Source organism: Chaetura pelagica, unplaced genomic scaffold (assembly GCF_000747805.2).
Source record: "Chaetura pelagica isolate M959 unplaced genomic scaffold, ChaPel_1.0 scaffold3, whole genome shotgun sequence".
In the NCBI taxonomy this organism is placed as follows: domain Eukaryota; kingdom Metazoa; phylum Chordata; class Aves; order Apodiformes; family Apodidae; genus Chaetura; species Chaetura pelagica.
This window is the reverse complement of record NW_009952974.1, coordinates 7,030,725-7,046,680: the sequence shown is the minus strand read 5'-3', so window position 1 is coordinate 7,046,680 and position 15,956 is coordinate 7,030,725. Positions and strand designations below refer to the sequence as shown.

The 15,956-nt window shown below is 47.7% G+C and overlaps 1 protein-coding gene across 1 annotated transcript in view; it reads left to right on the top strand.

Annotated features, from left to right (window-relative positions):
* CCDC108 (coiled-coil domain containing 108) overlaps nucleotides 1-15,176 on the top strand; it is a 31,426-nt gene extending 16,250 nt beyond the window's left edge. The window contains exons 17-32 of the mRNA XM_009996262.1: nucleotides 272-400; nucleotides 809-1,034; nucleotides 1,831-1,959; nucleotides 2,280-2,456; nucleotides 3,124-3,190; nucleotides 6,496-6,606; nucleotides 7,387-7,578; nucleotides 7,667-7,825; nucleotides 9,206-9,349; nucleotides 9,815-9,931; nucleotides 10,518-10,652; nucleotides 11,143-11,208; nucleotides 12,811-13,025; nucleotides 13,398-13,547; nucleotides 14,074-14,358; nucleotides 15,026-15,176. Coding sequence (XP_009994564.1) covers nucleotides 272-400; nucleotides 809-1,034; nucleotides 1,831-1,959; nucleotides 2,280-2,456; nucleotides 3,124-3,190; nucleotides 6,496-6,606; nucleotides 7,387-7,578; nucleotides 7,667-7,825; nucleotides 9,206-9,349; nucleotides 9,815-9,931; nucleotides 10,518-10,652; nucleotides 11,143-11,208; nucleotides 12,811-13,025; nucleotides 13,398-13,547; nucleotides 14,074-14,358; nucleotides 15,026-15,176 — 2,453 coding nt within the window. The remainder of the gene's footprint in view (nucleotides 1-271; nucleotides 401-808; nucleotides 1,035-1,830; nucleotides 1,960-2,279; nucleotides 2,457-3,123; nucleotides 3,191-6,495; nucleotides 6,607-7,386; nucleotides 7,579-7,666; nucleotides 7,826-9,205; nucleotides 9,350-9,814; nucleotides 9,932-10,517; nucleotides 10,653-11,142; nucleotides 11,209-12,810; nucleotides 13,026-13,397; nucleotides 13,548-14,073; nucleotides 14,359-15,025) is intronic.
* Nucleotides 15,177-15,956: the final 780 nt, after the last annotated feature.

Sequence of the window (15,956 nt, the reverse complement as noted above, 5' to 3'; positions counted from 1 at the left end):
GTGTTCAAGGGCAGGTTAGATGGGGCTCTGATCAAGCTGATTTACTGGGAGGTGTCCCTGCCCATGAAGGGGGGGTTGGATCTAGATGATCTTTAAGGTCCCTTACAACCCAAACCATCTTATGATTCTATGAAGCTGTTCCTACTGATTAGGCACAGGGAGGGCAGTGGCTGGACTGCAGGTAGGCTTGGGGAGCTGTGTGCTGAATACACATGTGATGTAAGAAAGAGCAGTGGTGCCAAGAGCTCATACCATCTCTTTTCACCTACAGCTCTAGAGCTGGAACACTCCAGAGGGACAATCCCTGCGAGGTCAAAAGCTTTGATCCAAGTAACAGTCAAGCCAGCCCGTCGGCTCCATTACACCTGGTCAATCAAATATGCTATTTACACCCCCACAGGTAAGAGATGGGCATTGGGGGAAAACTGTTCCCTCCCAACCAAGTAGACTGTGCCATAAGACAAGACATAAACAATTGTTTGATTTTTTGAGTGTGAAAAGGAGTACTTCACAAAATGACTAGGCTGTAGGCTTAAATAAACAAGGGGTTTTTCACATAGCACAGAACTGAACTGTCTAAAGACACGGCTTAAAAGCACCAGTTATGGTCTCTTGGTGATGTCTAAATGAAGAAGTTAAGGTACAACTGGAAGTCAGTGGTTTACAGGTTTTCAGAAGCTGCCAAAGAAAAGACTATGTACAAGTCCTGTTCTTTCTTTGATCTGGGTAGGGCCTGTCTTCATTTTGCTGTTCAAGAGAGCTGCCCCTTAATGGTGCATGACACTTTGTTGTTTCTTTCTCTCCCAAGCTACAGATCTTGCAAGTACAAAAGAGGAGCAGCAGCCCCTCTGCTGCATTGAAGCAACAGGGGTCTACCCAATTCTCTGCATCACAGATGCCTGTTCAGCACGGAGTGCCAGAGGTATCAGCAAGTTGCACCTCTGGAGGCTCTTTTCCTTGGATGCACTGAATGAATACTTGGAGCAAGACCCGACTCCCAGCCAGCTCACTTACAGAGTTCCCACAAGGCACAGGTGAGGAGGCTCAGATGACTCCTCATAGGAGTCAGACAGAGATTTTGTGGCCATTGGCTTGTTTTGCAGCTCCCTGCTGTGTGGCACTCTGTTATTCTGTCCTGGCCCCTGCAGGCAGTTGCTCACCTCTACTGCTCTGCTTCTCTTTCCTAGAGAGGAGCCACAGAAACAAAGAGTAATTTAAGTGCAGTGGACCTGCAAAGGTCTCTGGTCTAATCCCTTGCTCAAAGCAGGGACAATTAGATCAGATGGCTAAGGTCCTTGACCAGTTCAATGCTGAGTATCTCCAAGGATGAAGAAACCACAGTTTGTTTGGGGACCTGAGGCCAGTCTTTTGACTATTTTAATGGTAAAAACTTTTTAGCCTGGTATCTAATTGGAATACCTTGTTTTGCAACTTAAGCAGTTGCCTTACCTGAGCCCTTGGTTCATAAGACTGAACAAGCTCTAGTCTTTTACTCCTTGTAAATAATGTGCTCCAGTGCTCAACCATCTTGGCAACCCTCAGCTGGACCTGCTCCAGCATGCCAGTGACTTCCTTTTACCTGGGAGCTGAAAAGAGGCCTCAGCTAAGCAGGACTCTCAGAGCCTCCATGTATGCCAGTCACTCTCATAAGGCGTAAATAAAAACCAGATAAAATCCAGAGGCTTTCCTTACACCAAAAGGGCCAACAACACAAGGTCAGAGAAAAAAAATAAGGAAGATAGCCAGTGTAGAATGGTCCTTTCTTCTGTCATGCCCTGCCAGCCCTTCTTCATGTCTCAATTTAATCTCTTCTTCCTCTCCTGTGACCAGCACATGCTTGATCCCTCCAGTGTACACCCCTCTCCTGCTGGACTTCAATTTTGGGGCTGCCCCAATAGGCTCAGAGCCTGCCCTTGTGATGCTCCAGCTGGCCAACAAGGGTGTGGTGCCTGTGGAGTGGTAAGTGTTGCTTGCTGGAGCTCAGTTTTCTTTCTGGGATCTGTCTGGGGATGTGAAATGGCTCACAGGGGTCGTAAGAGGTTTGTAAATTAATAGTGTGGATTTTGTAGGTGCAACTTGTGTTGTGGAGCTGTGACTGAGATCTCTTGGTGGGTCTGAGTGGGGAAGCAAGCAAGGGATGGCAGAGACTTCTGCAGATCAGATCTGATGAAACATCATGTGTCCACCATCAGGGCTAAGCCTGGCTGGACTGAATATGCCAACCATGGCCTTGGGGAAGTTCTGTGTCCCTGCTGCTGACCTGCTGACTGGTTCCCTAGGGCCTTCTTGTTTCCCTCTGATCAGAAGATAGACATGGAGAACTGGGCAGAGGATGCTGAGTTTAGCCCCCAGGAGCTGCATCAGATGAGAATTCAGGATAACCAGCTCTTCAGTGTTTCCCCAAAGTCAGGGAAACTTCTTCCAGGACAGGAGGAATTAGTCCAGCTCTCACACAGGTGACATCAACTACTTGTACTTCAGGGCCTCATGCTGCATGCCAGGACACCACATGCCAACACTTCCCTCTGTTTCCAGGCTGGATCCTTTTCCTTGAAATGCCCCTTGCTCAGCAGAGACTGGGCCAGTAAAAAGTCCCTGAGTGTGTCCTGTTTCTGCACCCCACAAAGCTTCTCCTCCTCAGGGGTATGTTACTAATGTGCTTTAACGGTGCAGGAAGCAGTTGGCATGACATGCTGGGGACACTGCTCTGCCTTCACCTGACAGCTGTGGAGACAAAAGGTGCTGCACAAGATTCCTGTAGTTTTGACTATGCAGTGATAGTCTGACTTTTGTCATCTACAATTGCTGCCAGCCCTGGTGTGCCTGTTGAGAGGATGAAGAAAGTTGAACACCTCCCCTTTCACAGCAGACCTGATCTGGCATTTCAGATGGTGTTGGCCTAAAAACTCGGGTCCCTACATTGGCATATGACTAAAATCAACAACGTATCACTTGTTCCCACCCAAACACAACTGTCCCCCTCCCTCTCCCACTGGCCCTTACGCAACACTGACTCTTTAGCTGGGAAGTGAATTGTCTCTAATGTGCTGTGCGACCCTGATTCTATCACCCTGGGCACAAGGTTGGTTTCTAATGTTTTCTTCTCTCCTCTTGCACTGCTAGACATGATTTCATTGGCACCGATCACCTCCCTGTCCTGTTGAAGGTTTCCTACGGCCAGGAGGTTCTGGTAAGGTAGCAGGTATCTCTTGCTTCTGTTTGCAGAGCACCAGCAGTTAGGAACCGAATTACAAGGTGTTTCCCCAGAAGCTGCATGGCATGCAGGAGACTGTGGCCTTTCCCTGGAATCTGCATTGGCCTGGCAGGAACAAAAGGCCAAGCAGAGACACCAAACCAACATCCTGATGAACTCGTGGTTCCAGCAAAGTGTGATGTAGCAGTTCACTAGCTAAATGGTCCTTGCATGTAGCATCTACTGGTTTCCCAAGCAAGGGATTTTTATTTTTGTTGCTATTATTACTAACCTTTTTGTTTTATTGGTGGTATTAGTGCAGAATTGCTTCCATCTCCAAGCCAACTCCAAGTGCAAAATGGCTCTCAAGGGTTTTGCAGTCCCTGCATGCTTTCTACACTCAAGTATGTCTCATAGATAGGACTTCTGGACTTGCTTCCCTGCATTTCATCTTCCTCACCACGAGATCTTCCATTTAATGATCCTGGAGTTCAGCTCTGCAGCCCATCCAACTTCTCTCATATGCAGCTTTCCTGAATATCTCCATCTCATCAGCTCTCTATGCCCTTCAAAACATGTGCTTTCCTCCAAAAGTACCATATGTGTTGGCTGCAATTTGGGGACACACATGCTGGCAAAGGCTTGGCAGAGCATCCTCTAGCTCTGGAGGTATGGAGGCAGGTGCTTCCTCAGGCCCAAAAGGTGCTCCCTGCATTCCTGGTTGACAGTTCCTACTGCAGCCCTGATACCTTTGTCCACCCACTTATTTCTCCTTGCCAACAGTGGAGAATCTTCCTACTCATTCTTCCTGCTTGCTAGAGCATCCCAGATCTGACCTGTGATCTGTTTTTCCTGAGCATTTCCTCAGGCTTGGAACTAATTTGTCTCTCTCCCCCTCTCTCAAACTGTCAGCTGGAGTCAAAGTCACCTTGTGCTCTGCCAGGCACAGCTCATGCCCAGCTGAACCTTTCTGTCTGTCTCTGAAGTTTCCTATGAGACCATTGTATTCACACATCTCTTTTATTTTTCTTTTCTTTCAGGACTGTTGTCAGCTGAAAATTCAACCCTTTGACCAAGCTGTTCAAACAGTGGCTTAACTGTGCCTTCCCTCAAAGCCCTTGGACAGACTCCCTGTGCGCTGCCTGCCTGGCACAATCCTGAGAGTGGATGCAGCATTTCACCAGCTGGCCAGTGAGGGAATAGGCTTTGGAGCCCCAGAAGACTGTAGGGCACACATCCTCTCTTGCCACATACACAGTGGCATCCAAAATCACCTATGTGATGTCTCTATGGATGTCCCCATGTGATGTCCCGTGTGGACAGATTTTGACTGCTGCTTTCTCGATAGACTCTGTTGGCTTCATCTTCAGGAGGAGCTCCCTCTCTCTTCAGCTCTTGGTGGCCAGGGTTCAGTTCTGAGATGAGTGGATTTATAGGTGCTCTGAAAAACCCAAACTGATTTCCCACTGGCAATTTCTTCTGGGCACAGGATGAAACTTCTGTGGTATTTGTGTGTTACCTACTTCCTTGTGCAGAAGGGAAACAGCCTCCCAATGCCTCATGCTCTCAGAGGTTATTCTTTGCCTCAATTCTAAAGCCTGCCTGCAAGAGTGCAGCTATGACCTTGTTCTGAGACCTCCAGGATAGTTTGGTCATGCAGAATCTGCAGCTTTCAGGAGTTTTAGAAGGAAAAGGCCAGGCAGCTGCAGGTGTTGCAGGATGAGGCAGGCTGGTTCCCAGAACTCACTGGAGAGAAGGGCTGGATCCCAGGGAGAATTCTCAAGCACACAGGATATAAACTGGAAGTGTTTGCACTTCACAGCTGCTAATTAGGTATTGTGAGATGTCTCCTGCAGCTCTTCAGACAGCTCTCCTCTCTAGGAAATCTGGCATCTCTGTCCTCTCCTGCTTTAAATCATTGCTGTGGAACAAAGTCTGTGCACTCTGGAAGGAGAATTGATTGCAGCAGGTCTTCACTTTTCTCCATTTGTCTGCCTTTAACTGTTAGTCCTTTAATTATTGCATATGTGACTATGGAAATTGATGACAGTTTTTCCTCAGCAGTTGTGGCTTGGTGGAATCCAAGTTGGCTTTTTAACTGAAGTGAAATAAGTGGGGTTTTCACCCCTAAAGCTCAGGAAGGTTTCTGTCCCTTTTTCCCTTGCAGTTTGAAAGTGACAGCTTTTGTCCTCCTCCTGTTTGCACTTTGTCTGGCTTGCTGAGGCCCTCAGGAGGCTGAATGCTCTTTTAGTGCTTTGAAAATATCCCATGTGGGACTTTGATAGCATTGTATTTCTAGTTCTCTCTCCCTCACCACTTTGCTTCAGGAGGTGAACTGGAACAGGTCGTTTTGGAGGAATTGGCTTTTTTTTTTCTTTTTAAAGCAGCTGATACAGCCTCTTCTGCAGGTGTCTGTCCAAGGCATCCAACTGCCATCACAGACATCCTCTCCATCATCTGCATCTGCACTTGAGAAACAGCTATTCTTTAGGCTTAGCTAATTGAGAATTGGGGCAACTTAGCTCCCTTTGGTCCCTGCAGAGATGTTACTAGATCTGTGACTCCGTTGCAGCCTCTGTCTCTAGGTAGACAGATCAGGGGTCCTTAAGCAGATCAGGATACTGCTGGAAATCATGCATCATGTCTTGTCTTCAGCCTGATTGCAATGTTCTCAAAATGCAGAATACCTTGTCTCTTCCATTAAATAGCTTCATAAAGCTCTCTGCTTTTCTTGAAGTGCCTGGTGGCTGCTTTTCTAGCAGGATACTGTTGATCATTACTTGATCACTTAAAATTCATCTGGGGTCTTCTTGCAGCTCTTGGACTGTTAGGCATATTTGTGGAGCAGGACATTCTCCAGAGTGAGGACATCCACATTGTCCTTTTCATTACTTATCTAAAATCCTGTATTTCCAAGTGATTTGGTTGTCACAGCTTCACACTCCCTATGTACAGTCCAGATACTTTCATTCATGGAGAATTTCTACCACATAATTGCAAAGAGAGGCACTGAGGCTGCTGCCTGACATAGCAGGGAGAAAAGCACCTTCTCTCTAAAACAAGATGTGAACCTTTCATAGAAGAGCCAACAGTTAAGTAGTTAGACTCATGTGGGGAAGAAAAGAACAGTTTCCCACACTCCCCATCTCCTTGCTTTTTTCTTGGGACACGCTGTTCTGGTATTACTGCCTTAAATCTGTAACTCTGTTACCCTCAGCTTGCAAAATCCTTCAGAGTCTTTGCATAGTTGTCAGTGATGAGGTGACCCTGTGAGAAAGTGACTGCATGTCCTTCCATTACAGCTGAACTTCAGCAGCGTGACAGTGGAACAGAACCAGCAGTACATCCATTTTGCATCCACTACTCACCTCTTCACGCCCATTGCCATTGGGACCTCCAATCCCCCCACACAGGTGAGCATTCTGGGGCCAAACTCAGCAGTGAGTGGAGGGAAGGAGCCAGTGTGACAGTGTCCCAAGGACAGGCAGTGTCTGGGACATCTCCCAGGAAACAGAGAGGCCTCTGCAGCAAAGCATCACAGCAGAATTTTGAGACTAGAAGCAGGCAGACCCTAGAAACGGCCGCTGGGATGGCAGCAGGGAAAGTACCTCTCCAGTTCAGAAAGGTTTGGCTTTTACTCTAGCCAGAATGCTTATGAGGTGTTTTGGGCTGTTCCCTTATTCTCTTGCATTGGATCTGAGTGAAAACTTGTCTAGCTGCTCCAGACATTCTGGAAATAAATCCTAATTAGTTTTTTAGTAAATTTATTAAACTTCCTTGAACACTTATTCAGCAAAAAAGCAGCTTTGATTCTGTTCTGCCTAATTGACTTGGGAAATGAACAAGTCTGAATTGAATTAAGAAGACTTTAATACGAGTGCTTTTGCATTTCAACTAATCTTCTTTACAGTGATCCCCTTAGCTAATTTGTATTAATTTTCTACAGGACTGAATTTGCAGGGCACCACTTGGAGAGGCACTGAAGTTATCAATGCACATGTGTGGTGATAAACCTTCAGCACAGTCTCCTATCAGAGCCTCAGTGATAAGTCCTGACATTATGAGGTCTCCTCATTCTTAGGAGACAAGCTGACTAATTAATTATTAATGCTTATCAGAGTCCTCTGGGGAAGTGCTAACTAGTTTAACTTGTGCATGGTATAATAAGCCCTGCTCTCTCTAATTCACTCCAGGTTTATGAACTCTACAACGGCGGCTCCGTGCCTGTCAAATTTGAGCTTCAGCTGGACAATGTTATGAGCATCCAGAAGGAGAATTTTCGGCATTTTGTGTTTGTCTGCTTGACTCCTAGAGGAGAAATCCCCCCTGGCACAGCAGGTCTCGTTGAATGGATCTTCTCACCACTGGAAGCCAGAACATACTCAGTAAGACTCTTCTAAAGACTGCCAGAAGCAGTTTCTGTTGTGTGCCTAAAACTCTTAACTTACTGACAGTTGGACTTATCCACCACAGGTTGATGTTCCCATCTACATCCTGGGGGGTGAATCAGCTCTGATCACCTTCCAGGGAGTAGGATACGATCCAAATATTGTAGGACAGACTGCCACATCCAGAGAAGTTTTGTCTCATTCAGTCTGTCCGGGTTCTATGGAGCTAACTGTGCCTGGGCAGGTAAGTCCAGGTACACTGATATGGCCAATGTAATCAGTTCAGAAATGTGTAAGAGACTGAAATATGCAAGTGGCCCCATCTAGCAGTAGCTTGTGTTGCAAGATAGTTCACTTGTCATGAGCTAGAGCAACATATTTCCCTTCCAGCAGGTCATCTAGAGCCTAACTCATAGAAACAGTTGTTCTAAAGGGTGTCTTCCTTCCAGCTTGCTGCTTCCACTGCCATTAGAACCAAAAAGGCTTTCGGGTTTGTGTTTCAAATTTTCTGTTAAATGTTACACCCCATCACAGATCCCTTTCTCATTGTGCACCTACAGCACCTTTTTCTTTGGCGATGTATTCACAAAAAGAGCATTGTGCTCCTAAGATAGAATCACAGAATGCTTTGAGTTGCAAGGGACTTTAGGGATCATCTAGTTCCAACTCACATGGGCAAGGGCACCTCCCACTAGACCATGTTGCTCAAAGCTCCATCCAACCTGGCCTTGAACATTTCCAGGGAGGGGGCATCCACAGCATCTCTGGGCAACCTGTTCCAGTGTCTTACCACCCTTACAGGAAAGAATTTCTTCCTAATATCTAATATAAATCTATCCTCTTCCAGTTTAAAACCATTCCCCCTCACCTTATCACTACAAGCCCTTGTAAAAAATCCCTTTCCAGCTTTTCTGTAGCTCTTCAGGTACTGGAAGGCTGCTCCAAGGTCTCTGTCAGGACTTGGTTGCCACTATTTTACAGCAAAACTTGGGTGATTCATAACCTGAACACAGACTGAAGGATGGTTACTAATTCAGGCACATCCTGAGGAATGCACTTGTTTGACCTGTTGCTGGCTCAGCAGGAGCTTGTTTGGCTTGGCTAGAGCTGACCTGCCAGCCTGGACAGTCTGTTGTTAAACTCAGCCACAGATCCCAGCATAGTGAATCAGTTTGCTCTGTGCCTGGAGAATGGGACAGATTAGTAAGGAACGTTTTCCCAAAACTTGCAGTCAGGTTGATGAGGATTTTGCATAAGCACATACCTTGTGTTTGTCAGCTAAAGTAGGAAAAGGCCTGGGCTGCAAGTGCTGCAGAGACAATATGGGTGCTGCTGGTCCTCTGTGCTCCTAAGGTCCTCTTCTGCCCCAGCACCAGCATATGTTCTCTTAATTGCTCACTCAGTCCACTGCAACAGGGCTGTCCTTTCGCTGTAACGAGTGTCTGTAACCAGAGCAAAAATGAGAGAAATGTAACACTCCCTTAAGTTATTGTCATAGAAAAGGTAACTGGCAAATATCATCTGTGAATTGCTGCATAACTTAAAGATGACTATGTGACTGCTCTTCCCCAATGGCCATCTTCCTTCCTTGCTGTTCCTCCTGGTTTCACCTTGTTTTCTGCAGGCAGCCACCTTGTCACACCACAGGATCTGCTTTGGAAATATCCCAAACTGTGCCAAAGCCAGTCGACTTGTCTTTCTCAACAACATCTTGGAGAGCAAGGCTATTGCATTCGTCTGGTGGATAAGTACCTGTAAAGACAAGAGGGTGAGTCCTTCTCTTTTCTCTGTAGCCTTGCTGTGTATCTCTGTTGTGCCATGAAAAGACCTTAGAAATCCATTGTCAGCCAAACACTCAGAAATTATCCCAGGGAACTAGCTTTTTTATTAGCTGATGAAAGGGTAGAGAGAAGCAGATGAAAGACAGGAATTTAGAAGGGGAATTCTGAAGACTTCAGTGTGGATACATGAACCTGGAACTACAGGACGTGATAATGAACCTCAGGACCACCTCATTTGTCAATTAGCAAAGTCCGTGGTTGTTCTTAGAATATATCATTTGCATCTCCGTCATGCAATGTACCTCTGAGAATGGGAGGGGAGAGAATTCCCACAATTTTGTGTTTCCTGCAAAGAGTAGGCACATAGGAAGGTCTGGGGCCAATGAAACAGCTCCACTGTAGCTTGTTTGATTTTGGTTTTTTGTTGGTGTGGTGTTTTGTTTTTCCCCCAGGTATTGCAGATTGCTCCAGAGGCAGGGGTTGTGCAGCCTGGAGAGAGCATCCCCTGCTTCATCACAGTGCAGTGTTCAGGGAGTCCTTCCATATGGAGCACAGATCTGATGTGTGAGGTGAGACCCAAGAGGTACCTGTATTTTACCATTGCCTGGCCATGTCACTGCAGTTGCCAAATGGTTGGCTCCAGCTGTCAGCTGCTGAAGGAATCCTTCTTTGCTCCATAATGCTGGCCAGCATTCATCATTTGTGAAGATAATGAGCTTCATCTCTCCTGATGCCTTAAGCCTCTCTCTGTCTGTGTGGCTCCCTAGATGAGATGCTACTGTGCAACATGTGGCTTTTTGTGAGTTGAACCCAGCTACTAGAAAAAGTCACAGCTGGAATGGGCATGGCTTTCCATGGATGTTATAGACTTAAATATCTGTAAAAAGCAAGTCTTGTTTCTTTAATATTAGTAGGGGCACACACTTGCAGTAGTGTCCATCTGGGCACTTTCCAGGTGTCCTTTGGCAAGAGGACCTTTAAGTTTTGTAGTAGCACTGTTCTCTCCTCTTCCTGCCACTGGAAGACACAGAAAGGGAGCAGGCTGGCTAGAACCTCCCAGAAGGGAGGAATTAGTGACAAGGATGGACTTGAGCCAGAGACTGTGTTGCAGGTTTGCTCTAGCTCTGCTCCCTCCAATTGTGGTTTGCTTCCTAGGTATACATCCAGGAGTCCCTGTTTCAGTATGAGAGGGAGCTGCAGGAGTGGGAAAAGGAGAAGGAACGGCAAGCTGTGGAATTCACCATCACAGAGAAGGACCTTGGGACAAAGAAACAAAAGTCAACTGCACAAGTAAGTGTTGCCAGAACTTTACATCAGCTTAGCTCAGCTCAGAAACAGCAGCCAGTGTCCAGAAATATTCTTTAAGAAAATCTAGGCAAGTTGGTAAGATGACATAAGGCTGTGATCTACTCAAGATCTTACAGCTGTTTTGTGGACAGTGGAAAATTGGATCTTGGTTTCTAGCCAAGAATCACCTTACAAACTCTGAAATTGCTAGTGATCATCTGAAATTTGGAAGTGCATGAGAAGCCTTAGGAAAAACAAAGCCAGAGGCTTTGGAAACCAATGGTTGGATTTTTTAACCATGAACAAACACTGGAGACAAATGTGTAACAACCAGTAAGAATGTGGAGAGTGAAGAATAGGAGAATGAGATCATTGATGCTCAGCTGGGACAAAGTAAAACAAAATACTGGAGTCTTGTTCTGCTCCATATCTTTCCTGCACAATTTCTCTTTATTCTTTTTTTTAATTATTTTTTTTTAATTTTTCTTTTCAGAGGTCATCAGATTCTACTGAGACAGAAAATATTCCTGAATCCTCAGCTGTGATCAGGAAATACAAGGTAAGTCAGGCCTGTCTCACCCATGGTAGAATCAAACTGACTGCTTTAGAAAGGAGACAGATGCTGGATATCACAGTGTGGGAGCCTGGACAGAGAGCACAGCAGGATTTGTAGCTTCAAGGCTTTGGGAGACAGACTGTTTGGAGGAGCCAGAAGAATTAGACTGTCTGGCTGTGTCCTATGGGCAGTAACTTTCCAGCTGAGGTGAACGGGAAGTGAAATTGGAACCAAACATGAACCCATGACTGGAGAAAAGGAGGAAGGGTTTCAAATAAGTAGAAAAGATGCACATGGGCAGGGCAGTTGGTACTTGGACTCGTTTCATGCTGGGGCCACAGTGGAAAGCAGCAAGACCCAGGTGTGACATGGTGCAGACTTTGTCTTCACTGCTAAAAGAGCTGTACTTTGAGCCTTGGGAGAAGCTACAGGCAGCAACTGCTTTGATATAAGTGCACAGAAAGCTGTAAAGCTCAGTTTGCCAGGTTTATCTCTGTATTCCCTCAAGTTTGCACAGCCATGTGCACTGCTGGAAAAGACAACTTTTCCCAGCCATGCTGGCAAGGTGTGAGACAAGGTCCCAGTGAATGCTCTACAGACCTGCCTGTGCCCAAAGAGAGCTACACTGCATCTGCAGCCATCTGCAGGATGTGCTGTGGGAATGACAAGGCTTGTGGAGAACCACCTAAACCAAGATCTAGAAGGGTTAAGGGGGAGCTGATGTGAGACTAGGTGTGAGCAGATTGACTCTGCTAGGGGACACACAGCCTGTTATCTCAGGACTGCCACCACAGTAAGGCTGTAGCAGTGCTCCTGGGACTCTGCCCAGTGTCTCTGCATGCCCTGCACTGTCCTGTGGGAAGACATCAGCTCAGGGCAGCTCTGTCCTGGACTGTTCGGTGTGATCAGTTGTGCAGATCTGGGCACTCACTGGGATGAACATAAGGATTGCTGAGGAAAAGTAAGAATAGTTTCATCTAGTCCTCTGAATTTTTAGCTCCTAGTGACAATTTGGAGTCCACAATCACCTGCTGTGTCCCTGTCAGGAGCAGTGAAAGCCTCTGGCCTCATTCCCAGGGGCTGGACATCTATGTGTCGAAGGTCACAGAAGTCCTGTGATACCTGAGTGCTTCTCTAGAGCTCAGTGGTGTCCTCCTGGCCCAGGCTTTTGGACTACTGCCCTAAGAAACTTTCCCCAAACTCACTGCTGGTAAAGCAGCCCCCAGTTGGGCCATGTAGTATGTCTTGTATTGGTTCCTGGTTTCCTTCTAGGCTCAGGGGAAAATTCCACACAATTCCTTACACATTCCTTATCCCACAGCATTCCCAGAGTGCACAGAAGAGTGGACATGATCTCCCAGAGTTCCACAGATGCTGAAGCCCTGCTGTCACACAGGGCTGGTACACTGGGCAGTGAGGAGGGAGCAGACCTTGTGCCTGTGGTACTGCAGTCCTAAGATCATTCTGGTGCTGTCTTCTGCCCTGGATCTGGTGGTGATCTGGATACTGGGCTTTCCAGTTCTCATGCCTGTGCTCACACCTACACCAACCTACCTGTTGGCAAAGGAAGCAACTAAGTACTTGCCATTTCTTTCTCTCCAACAGACATTACCCCCTATTAAAAACCATCCTACGCCAAATCTGCCAGCTGGACATTTACAGAGGAGGCTGCTGATGGACAAAGAACCCACCTGGGTGTGGGTCAAACCACAGCCTCCCAAGCCCATCCTCTTACAACTTGGTGTGACAGGCAGGTCGTACTATGTTGAGGATTTCTTCAGCAACTTTCCCTCAGAGTTCCCCAAATACTTCTTGTCCCGGTAAGAGATCCAACTTTTTGGGTTGTCATCTTCATCTGAGCCAGGGCTGCTCACGCTGTGATATGCACTGAACTTGGAGCTCTGCTCTGCTTCTCTCCAGTGCCTCAGTATTAGGCAAGAGGTGCCTTGATTTCCCCTGAATGAGCTGACATGACCACTTCCTCTCCCTCCCATAACAGGGAGATACCATAAGAGCTCAGTGCTCCTCTCTTATGACAGCATATCTGCAGCTGTCACAAATGCAGCAGCTCCCACTCCTCCCCTGGTTCTGTGCACCACTTGCCTGCAGTGCTGCAGCTCAGCCAGAGGGATGCAGGTCTTCAGGAGCTCAGTTCAGTGGTGCTGCCACTGATGGAACAACTCTTTTCACAGCCCCTCCATTGGCCTGGGCTTGGAAAGCACCTATTTGGATGGGAGTAGGGTCAGAGACAGGATGGACATGGACCCCAGACGGCTGTCCCTGGCTGCTGCTTCCAAGCAGGAGATGCAACTAGTGACTGACATACTCGGAGGTGTCATCAGGTGAGTGTCCCCTCACACAATTTGGAACCCCTGTTCTCCTGGGCAGTGAGTGAAGCATGGCCAGCCCTCTGCTAATCCCGTAGGAGTCTGTGCATCCCTGCCACACTAGAGCAAGGAATCCAGCCTGCCAAAGGCTGGGGACTATAAGCCCAGGAGTCCTGGTGTGACAGCCAAAGGGGCAGGGTCTTGGTGCCCAGCTATAGGCTGGGTCCATCCATCTCTGCATAGAGAACAGTGTCACTGCTGAGGAACCAGGGCATTCTGCCTACTATGATCTTGGGAACAGGCTGCGTTGGGATGTACCTGTTTTGTCTGTCAGCTGCAGAAATGTAGAGGACCAGTGCTGGGGAGACAAAGGTAGTTTCCTTAGCCCAAGCCACCTTCCTGCCTCCCTTAGGTGCAGAAATTTAGAAGGGACAGACTAAGCACTGACATCAGTCAGGGCTTCTTCTGATTTTTAATGACCTTCTGGGGTCATACAGTTATCTGATTTGCTGGAACTCATATCTTATTTTCTTCCTCTTAGAGATGTCTTGGAGGATACCCAGTTTCATGAAGCAGTGAAAAGATGCCTGGATGATCCCATTCCATATTTCTCCCAGTTCCAATGTGCAGAATCAGCAGAGCTCCAGGACAGGAGACAGCACTCCACAGTCCCTTCTGGGGTCTCTGCTTTGCCAGATCTTTACCCTGAGAAGGGTGGAGAGAGGAAAGAAATGAGGCAGGAAACTTCTCCCAGCAATGATTTGCTGGAATCTTGGGACATTTCCTCCTATGAGCAGTTGAGGGAGAAGAAGAAGATGCTGAGGAGGTGAGGAAGAGCTCACACATAAAAGGCAAGAGCTGCACAGGCAGGAGAGCCACACTGCCTGGCCAGAAATCCATTTCTGCTTCAGCCCTGCAGCATTTCTGTTGGAGTGTTCTGTGTGATCTGGGTGGAAACTGATGCTAGCCCACCTACCTACCCTCTCCTGAGTGGGGTTTGTGAAGAGTGCAGGTTTGCTGTGTCTTGGGGTTGAGCTGCGGGCAGTGCCAGGATGCTGGTAGTGTGTGAAGTCTGCTTTATGCTCAGACAATCCTGGGTGTATCAGACATGAGTGTGGTGTGTGCTGACCTTAGCTTTTATTTTCACAGCAGTATTTCACCACCTTGCATTTGCTGTGTCTATACTCTTGGGCACTGCTACAGGCCACAGGCATGTGCACAAATTCTAACTACAGCACAGCTTGGAGGGAGAAACCAGTATGACCACAGTGACCCAGCCCTGTCTGAGGTCAAGGCCTAATGCCCACTGGTGGCAGTTCTGGGAGAAGGGTCAGCACCATATTGCTCAAGTCTTTGGTTCATTGGCCTCAGTGTTTTGGAAACAGTATGTGCTCCACTGCTGTGCCTGGTGTGTCCTGGGAGGAGTCACAGCAAGCAGCCTGCCTTATCTGCTTCCTGATAGCTGTTCTCTGCCTGTACTTTTGCCCCTCCAGGCAGCCGGCCTTTGGGAACCTGGTGGATGAGGTGCTGGAAGACACACTGCAGAATATCCTGATGGAAGCCAGCAGTGGGGAGCTGGTGCTGACAGCCCGGGCCAGGGTCGCTCCTCTACCCCGTCGCCATTCCCAATGGTATTGCCCTTGATATGTCAGGATAAAGCCCAGCCCATTTTCTAGACCACATGGATTAGCTGGATCACTGCCTACCAATGACAAGGCTGCCTGTGCAAAAAGGGGAATCCACTCCCAAAGCCTCTGCCCCTCCTTGGCTTGTCCTGAGCCTCAGAGCAAAGATGATGATGCTACAGCCTTTCTGTGCCCCTGAGAGCATCATGCAGCTCTGGGTAGGGCCTGTGAGTAAAGGGCTGGCCTGGAGTACTGGAGACCCCAGCACAAGGAAAGTCTTGTGGGAAAAGGGATCAGGGATCAGGCAGCACAGCCTCTGACAGCAGAAAGGGGGTAAAGCTTTTGTAGTCCAAGATGGTGTGGGATCTAATTAGGTTGAGGAAATGGCTAACAGGGGGGAGGCAGATTGGGGGCTGAGGGCAAAGCATGAGGATTTGTGCAGGGAGATGGGATTGAGGGAGGATAGGAGAGGGTTGTTGGATGGAGATGTCATCTCCAGACTATGGGTATTCCACATGATCCCTTAGGGAAAGATGAGTGCCTGGGGGGAAGCAGCAGCAGACTGCCATCTCCCCACCCCAAAAACAATCTCTTCTTCAGTGTCATCAGTCGAGCACCTGCACCCTCAGGATCATAGCTGCTGGCCACTGTGCTGCTTCAACTCTACAAGGTCATCAGCTGTTTCCACCTTTCATCCTGTCCCTGTGACGTCCAGAGCAACTCTGATCCTCCCATGCCATGACCTGTGCTCAGCATGCTGGCTGCCTCTGAGAAAATATGTCCTGGTTATGTCCTCAGC